Source organism: Zingiber officinale, chromosome 11A (assembly GCF_018446385.1).
Source record: "Zingiber officinale cultivar Zhangliang chromosome 11A, Zo_v1.1, whole genome shotgun sequence".
In the NCBI taxonomy this organism is placed as follows: domain Eukaryota; kingdom Viridiplantae; phylum Streptophyta; class Magnoliopsida; order Zingiberales; family Zingiberaceae; genus Zingiber; species Zingiber officinale.
In genome coordinates, this window is record NC_056006.1 from 93,266,950 (window position 1) to 93,275,575 (window position 8,626).

The 8,626-nt window shown below is 38.0% G+C and overlaps 1 protein-coding gene across 1 annotated transcript; it reads right to left on the minus strand.

Moving 5' to 3' along the window:
• Positions 1-266: 266 nt before the first annotated feature.
• On the minus strand, positions 267-5,211 carry LOC122032703 (rRNA-processing protein efg1-like). The gene is made up of 8 exons (XM_042592020.1): positions 4,885-5,211; positions 3,936-4,065; positions 3,722-3,846; positions 3,333-3,471; positions 3,007-3,109; positions 1,441-1,501; positions 1,115-1,345; positions 267-528 (listed from the first exon to the last, which is right to left on the minus strand). Exons 1-8 carry the CDS (start codon positions 5,056-5,058, stop codon positions 523-525), a joined length of 969 nt encoding a protein of 322 aa, XP_042447954.1. The 5' UTR covers positions 5,059-5,211; the 3' UTR covers positions 267-522.
• Between the last annotated feature and the right edge of the window lie 3,415 nt (positions 5,212-8,626).

The following is an 8,626-nucleotide window of genomic DNA, read 5'->3' on the forward strand; positions in this document are numbered from 1 at the left end:
AGGTCTAACTGCGATTTTATTGAACTCTCATCTAGTAAGAAATAGATGAAAAGAATAATAGGAATCAATCTCCAAGATAATCATAGATCGGTATCTAATAATTTAATTAACTTTAATATTTACCTAGGCTAGATAGCATCTATAAAATCATCAGTCGCCCTGGACATAACATTCATAGTAAACATACGATATTCTATCTGAATTGGACAGAGTCAATCCCGGGACGTATCATCAATAATAAACATATGGTATTCAGAAATGAAAAATCATCAAACCATACGCATGAGAAAACAATCAAAAATGACTATTACAAACTATTACATCATAACATAACTATTACAAACTGATTGAAAAGTATATGCCAATCGCGGCACATCATCAAACCATACGCATGAAAAAACAATCGTTTCAGTTGTCACGCACAGGGGGCATACAAACTTTGTTCATTTTGTTTCCTCTTGGTCCAACACAGCCTCTTTTCGACATCAATGTCCAGTGATGGCCCAACCTCTGGACTTTTACTCATGCCTGATAAAAGGGTATCATCAAGGAGAGGATTTGAAGGAAAACAAAGAGGTTCATGATATAAAGCAGGGTACTAAATCCTGCACAAACATAATCTAGTTGAACAAACAAAATGCACTTTTGAAATAAAGCAGAAACAGAGTTTTGCCTTGTAGCTAAAAGTGATAAGAATTTTAGCTGAAAGCTATTCAGACTTGTTGATTGTTCAAAGATAATATCTTAGGAATGGACAAGATTTGCATTGGCACAGTTACCAGGTGGTTAATTATCAAAGACTCGTGTTCTTGAAAAAATTGATACCAGTTATGATTTTGGTAATCAAAATGCAACTATGAATCAGTAACTTGCCATAAGCAGTCTGATGCACAATCAGAGAAACATTTAGTATGTTCACGTTCCACTGTACAGAAAACTAAACAGTGATAGAGACAGTTGCCTTGCTTTCTTCAAAAGAAGCAGATGAAAAGTTCCTAATGCAGTTCATTTGTATAGCTTCCCATTTCATTTGATTAAAAATTTTATGCAAATTTAGCAAACTTATATAAAAGATCATGTGAAAGTTACAATGCATATATAAATAATTGCAAACCTGTTTTTTCTTCTTTGGCCTCCTTTTTCTGCGTGGCTTATAGACCTCTGAGCTTGAACTAAAGTTGCTGTGTTGACCTTTGACTTCATTTACCAATTTCAAGCTTTTAGACGAAGCATCATTCTTTCTAATGAATGCTTTGCTGGATCTAGATGCCACAGCAGTTTCATTATAGTTTCGTCTAGATGGCAATGGCTGAGGTGGCAGTGAGAGAACTCGAGCAGGGACCTCCTTCAGTATGGATTAATTGATGTCAACTACAGATACATGGAAGAGAAGAATGGAAATTGATTTTGTTTCCCTATAAAATTAGCAAGGAAAAGAACCTGATTCCTTGAATCAGTGAACCTGACAGATTTTTCTTTGACAGCAGTCGAAGTTGATTCTCTGCAGATACAACATCAAATATTCCACATGAGAATGAAGCCAATTAACACTTAGAAAGACAGCAGCACTCACAAATGGGAAATGTTGCTTCATATTTTAAAAACACTACAAAGAAAGGAAGTATTTCTCTGAAGAACAATGATGTTGGGTGTATCACTGTTACTAAATGAAATAATCTGTCTCTAACAATCAGAACCAATTCATAACTTGAAAACTCCAACCAAATTGTACATTAAAATCATTATACCATTAAAATCATTAAATCGACTTAGCAAACAGATCTGAGTTTAGGACAAAAATACTGTGTTGAAAAGTTGCGTGCTATTTGAAGTGGATTGCACTATGATTTATATCCTTATTGACAACTTCTTTAAGTAAATAATATCTTGCTCAGAAAATCTCTACTCTAGTGATTTTGACAAAGGCTTACATATAGAAAATTGAATGTGTACCAACTCAATATATAAACATGAAGAACTAGAAGGAATTGTGTAACTGGAAATTGATGATACTTTTGGCATAACTTCAAACTCTAACAGCACGAAGATACTGGTTGTAGTTTAAGCTGGTCCAAGGAAGTGATCAATCTTCCTAGTTTGGAAAAGGTTAGCAGGAAAAACAACAAGCCTTCCAATGTAGCCGTATTACACTATAATGAAAATTTAATGTGGCATGAACATTGACAGGTGAATGGAATAAGCTCCTAGAAAGAAGCAAGTTTCAATTAGAAGCAACCCCAAAAGTAAAGGTCGATTAGTAACATGTGTTCACAAAGATTAAAGGGAAATAAGATTGAGAATGTAAACTGATGTGGCAATAACTTGTGAATGACTTTAAACCTTGAATTTTTGGTACTGGTCTTAGTCTCAACTTCAAAGAAATGTCGAATTGATGAAAACACATAACAACCTTCAATATCATTTAGTACCAACCAAACCATGTAATTTTTCATTTAATTTTAAAAATTATGCTTTCCAATTGGCGGGATTCTTGACTCATCAATCAAGCAGACTCATAAAAGATATGTGCATCAAAATCACAGTGATGATGAACGAAATTTAAAGCCATGTTCATGGCCTAGTAATAATCCACATTGATGATACAAAAATCACCACCCCATCCAATCATCCTTCAAGAAATGTCATCCTTTGGCACTAATAATACTTGCTTAACCTCTGTATTGAAATTGCAAAAGATTGAAATAAAAAAATGAAACCAGAGAAAATATGAAAATGTATGGCAATGATTAATACCTGTTATGACCAATACACATTGAGTTCAATGTAGTGGCATGCATACAACATATGAAAAGAACTCTAGCAGAATGAGGCATAACAAAACAAAAAGTTTGCACTAGAAAATTTAACAGAGTCACCAGATTGAAGAAATAATGAACTAAATTTTTTATTTAACCTGTGCACACTAAATGAATCACTGAAACCTTATGGAAACAACTAGAATAAAAAGCTGTCCGAAGAGTTCTCCATATTGTTCAAAAGGCATACCTAGCATTATTATCTGCAGGATCACAATCTCCTTCATCACTTGAGCAATCATCTAAAAAGAAATCGTCCTCATTCACATCTGAAGCATCATTTTCACTTGTTTCTGTTCAGACAGAATAAAAATATTCAATCTTATGGAAAGTAAGACTCATAATATTGATAAGTTATTGGTTTCTATGATAATCAAGTAAATGTATTGTCTGCTTTTCTCAGGTTTTCATCTGCACTGGTCCTTATAATGACAACAACTATGAATCATGAGTCCAAGGCAGTTTTTCCACAATAGCGTACATGTACTCCAGAATAATGCGAGAGAATGGAAAAACCTTTCAAATCTTCTCCATTAGAAGTGGCTTCTACAAGATTGGCTTTTATCTGAGCACGTAACTGGTTTCTTTTTTCAACAATTTTTGGATTATCACCACCAACAAGCAGTGAAACATATCTTTCATTCTTTGGGAAAAACTGCACCAGGAAACAAGATGATAATTAATATTATCCTTCCATTTCCAGCAATGCCTATATGACTTCTCCCAGGACATATTGAAATCAAATTACAAGGATAAATGTAAGATGAAAGAAAGACTATTCAGATATTCTCAACCAATTTTCTGAGTTTTCTATACCACATATAATGAGAGAACATAAAAGTAAGAAGATTATTAGTCAGGAAGAAATAAATAATAGTAACAAATAATAAAAAAACAGAACTTACTCTAATATAATTTAAATCTTCTCTTAATTTTGAAAGCTGATCCAAAGTCCCCTCTTCTGAGGCTTGGTCAGAGGAGGAACATTGCTTTTCAAGCTGTTTTATCATCCTCTCAATCTTTCGCCTCTCTAATTTGGGACATATCGTCAGATAACAGAGAAAGACAAGAAAATCTTAAGACTCAATTGAGAAGAGTCATTATATGGAACCTACGTACCAAAAAATCTTATTCTTTTGTCATTGAGATGAATCTTATGGTCCAACTCTGAGCGAATGTGATTATCCTGCAGCTGCTGAAGCCCTTTCAGCTTTTCCTCTTGAGCCTGTCTAACATCATTGGGTAGGTCCTAGGAAGTAGGAACAGCTAACAAGTTAGAAGAAATTTCAAAGGAATAGCAATCAAGTATTAGATATGCAAAGCAGCATCTTTAAATGAAGTGGAGCAACTGAATACTAACTCTATAACCAAAATAGATTAATGAAGCAACTGAATATATTGAAGTCCAGAATCCTTCTTTTAGTTAATCATAAAAGAGCCCATATGGTTGACTTTGCATTTTGAGTCACTACTAGATATTCTTTACAAGATAGTTTGTATCTATCCACAACTGTTGGCAAGTTCAGCATATATACAAGACAGCAGCGCAAATCAAAAAGACCCGTAACAGTTCAGATGCACTGTCATCAACCTACTGTCCACAATAAATTTTCATTTATGAACAAAAAAAAAAACTTTTGGAGCTGAGAGGGAAAAAAAGACCGTGATTAATCAATTATGATTATTGTCTTATGACCAGTTACTTGTTACATCTTTTTTTTTCTTAAAAGATAGTTATGAGAACCCTCAAGCAATGCCATTTAAGTGAAGGCAACCCAAGACCTGGGCAATACTTTACCAACTCAGCTAGCTGGCAGTATGTAAGGGCCTGATACATCCACTTTATTTTAGACAGTACAATAAATTTGGGATATGATGATTTTGGAACTTGGCCAAGGTCGTCTCGTTTCTCAAAAAAACTTTGGAATTTTATCAACTAGATACTGATCGTGCAGTGCAAGAGTTCCATGTGCTACACTAGTGAAAAATCAACAGCAAAACTGTGATCGCATAACAAACAAACAATTTAAAAGTAAATTTAAGAAAAATCCTCAAAAACACAAGTTACCTTACTGAGAAACCTCTCGACGGAGCGGATCTGGTTCTTTATAGAAACACTTTTCCTAGGGTTCTTTATAGAAACACTTTTCTTAGGGTTCTTCTTCGGTCCCAATGCCTTAGGTCGCCGACCGGGTGCTCTCTTCTCTTCAGTCTTGCTCCGGGAGGAGCTTCCGGCAGCCATTTAGTGGCGGTTCCGACTAGCCGGTACCCTGATCCCGGAAGCGAACAAAGTCGGAACGACAACTATATCGCGGTTCGGAATCGAACTTGGAAGCGTTATTACTAGGGTTTATCTTTGGGGGGAGAGGAAGGAAGGGGTTGCTACAAAATGGGCCACAATGATTGAAGCGCGTCGTTAAGTGGGCCTTATAGCTATCTCGGTTGAGAAAGAGAAAAAGTTTTAGGGTTTATCTTAAATTTTTTAGGTTTATAATTTTGACAATTCATAACAACTTTTAAAGTTCTCAGTTTTTTTTTAATATTCGATATAATCTTTAATATAAATTAGGACTTGCATTCAGGCGGTTTGAATTTAGTGATAGGTTTTCGGATTTATCTTATAAATTTTGCAAGTTTTTTAATGATTGTTATAATTTTAGTATAAATCAGGACTTGAATTTTGAATTTAGTAATATTTATTATTTATATTAGAAAAATAGGTTTATAATTTAGATCACGAACACGCATCCTTAAAATATAATATTTTTGATACACTGTTTAAATTGGACCCTTCTAGAATCATCAAAGTCCCGGAGGTTGGTTGATATTGGAGTCAAAGTTAAAGAGTCGTCAACATCATTCAAAACAAGAGAATGTTTAACCAGACCTCTGAGCCGGCTGCACCGTGAGTTCTACTCTTGTGTGCAGACAAAGTGTTAACCCAAGGGTTCGTTCAATCGGGCCCTCTGTCAGTTGGGTCTTGAAGTCTGATTTCATAATCAATAGTGAAGTATGACGCTAAGTATCGATTACCTGGACAAAGTGCTCCAGTCGATCGGACGTATGGCCCGATCGGATATGTTAGATACCTGGTTGTATGTAGTTCAAATAAAGAAGCTGAGTGAAAGATGAGTCGCCAACTGCATTCATGAAAATTAACTAGATACTTCTTGAAAACAAGGGCCAGTTAGACTACACTAGTGATTCAATTGGTTAGTCAAAGTAATTTATTGTGGGTTCCATGGCCTAATAAATCAGTACACTCTTTTAGCATTTTGTGTCAGGAAGGATAGAAAATATTCTGTAGTTAAATCGTAATTTCTAAGCTTCTAACCTATTAAATCATATAGATTTATGGATCCATTTTAGGAAAAGTATCAGGGTCACTTTATGATTTATCCTTTTTTGAAAGCACTTTGTAATTCATGCATAGACACAACAATGATATTATAAAAAGGGGATCTTCATCCAGAAGTACGTGAGAATACATAATTTTATGTTGGTGCAGCGGAGACCGACAAGAGAGGGGTGAATTGCTGTAAACAAAAATGAAACTACCCTCCTCGGATTTCAACTCAGAATAAATGCAGTAGTAAGATGACAAAGACAGAAAATAAAAGCAGAAACAGAAGTTTAACCTGGTTACAACCAAGAGGGTTGTTAAGTCCAGGGCAATGAAAAGCGCACTAAGAAAATTTTCCTTCTCTGAAGGCGGAGAAGTCTTTCACACTCTAATTGCTCAGAACTGTTGGTGCAACATCCCTCAGGTCAAGGTTGACCTGGTTGACCAAGCTTGAGTCTTGGTTTGGGTTTCGATGTTTGACAATGCAAGGTTGATTGAAGAAGAGTCAAATAGGTCAAGGATGACCGGATACTTGATTGGGAAGTCCTAGTGAGTGAAGCTAGGCAGGAGGAAAATCCTGGTGAGTGAAGCCAGGTGAAAGACCTAGTGAGTGAAGCTAGGCAATTGGGAAAGTCCTGGTGAGTGAAGCCATGTGAAAGACCTAGTGAGTGAAGCTAGGCAATTGGGAAAGTCCTGGTGAGTGAAGCCAGGCAAAAGAAATCCAGATGGGTCAAGGTTGACCAGACATCTGGTGAGAGTCCAAGTAGGTCAAAGGGATTGACCGGATACTTGGCACGAGAAAGAAAAGTCCAAGTAGGTCAGAGGGACTGACTGGATACTTGGCAAGAAGAGAAAAGTCCAAGTGGGTCAAAGGGATTGACCAGACACTTGGTGAGAGAGTCCTAGCTGGTCAAGGGTGACCGGATGCTAGATCTTATGTACCAACAAGTCATGGTTGACTAGATGTTGGTTTAGGGGGCTTTGGACTTGGCTTTGGGCAAAAACCAAGGTTTGGATTGATCCGTGGATTGATCCAACAGGTTTGGATTGATCCGTGGATTGATCCAGCAGGTTTGGATTGATCCGTGGATTGATCCAACTTTGGATTGATCCGTGGATCGATCGATCTGGATCGATCGGTGGATCGATCCGAAGGTTGAATCGATCCGCCGATCGATCCGGTGAATCCCCGCGAACCCTCCGGATCGATCCGTGGATCGATCGAGTCCCAATCGATCGGTGGATCGATTGGGATGCGCGAGATGGCCGGATCGATCCGTGGATCGATCGGCATGTCTGTAGCGCAGGCGCTCTGGATCGATCCGTGGATCGATCCAAAGCCTCCCGATCGATTGGGAGCAATCCAATCGATTGGGATTCGACCGTTAGCGTCGTTTATAGCTGTTGGTGTGCGATTCCTTCACACACTTCACCGATTCTTCTCAGATTCATCCCAGCTCCTCCCAGCTCTCTAAGCTCCTCACCGCCAGTTCTTGAAGGTTCTTGGAGGTTCATCCAAGTCAAGAGGCGAGTTGCAATGAGAAGAAGAAGAAGCTAGGGTTTTTACTGCATCTCTTGTAAGCTTTTGCTTATTCTTTACTACCCTTTCTTCTACTTGTATTGAGAGTCTTGTAGGGCTTCTCCGCCTTCGGTAGTTACCGAAAAGGAGTGTTTATTAGTGGAGGTGTGTGTGTGTGCGTGGATCCTTGGACTAGTCATCTCTTGTGAGGTGGATACCAAGTAAAATCCTATTGTTAGCATTGTTGTAGTTTGTTTCTTTGTATTCCGCTGCGCATCACTTTGAAGAAACAAGCAACGCCGAGCAACGAGCACGCGAAGAGCTATTCACCCCCCTCTAGCTACTTTTCTGTCCTAACATGTGGTATCAGAGCGAGGCCGCTCTTCACTGGAATCATCGCCGGAAGGGTCAAGCATAACAAGAAGAGCTAGAGGGTGAAGAAGTTGAAGCAAAATTGTCAAAGTCAAAGAAATTCAAAAGCTCAACTTCTACAATGGAATTCCGAGATGGGCTCGGATTCGACACGAGGGTGGCTCCACCATACACTTCCACGAGCTTCGATTCTTGGAAATCAAGAATCGAAAACTTTCTTATGATGGAGATAGAGCAATGGTTTGCTCTAATGGAAGGATTTGAAGCTCCAACAAACTCCAAGGGCAAGCTTCTCAAGAAAAGCAAATGGAGCTCGGAGCAAGTCCAAAGGTGCGAGGCCAATGACAAAGTGACCAAGCTTTTGGTAAATTTATTGCCAAGCACCATCCTTTGCAAAATTGGAGAATTTGAAGATGCAAAGGATTTATGGAGCAAATTGGCCAAGCTTCATGAAGAGATCCCCTCCACTGTACAAGAGCAAGAAGTATCCAGAGAGGGTGACTCTTTGAAGCAAGACCAAGAGGAGGACTCCAAGGTTGAGAGATGCTCAACCTCCGAAGAAGAAGTCCAAGAAGA

Excerpts from the sequence above, each read along its gene's own strand:
- LOC122032703 (XM_042592020.1), bottom strand. The coding sequence starts at position 5,058 with ATGGCTGCCGGAAGCTCCTCCCGGAGCAAGACTGAAGAGAAGAGAGCA. Across the intron at positions 3,472-3,721 it reads AAGATTTAAATTATATTAGA|TTTTTCCCAAAGAATGAAAG; the intron begins GTAAGTTCTGTT and ends TTCCTGGTGCAG. Across the intron at positions 1,502-3,006 it reads CCTGCAGATAATAATGCTAG|AGAATCAACTTCGACTGCTG; the intron begins GTATGCCTTTTG and ends TTGTATCTGCAG.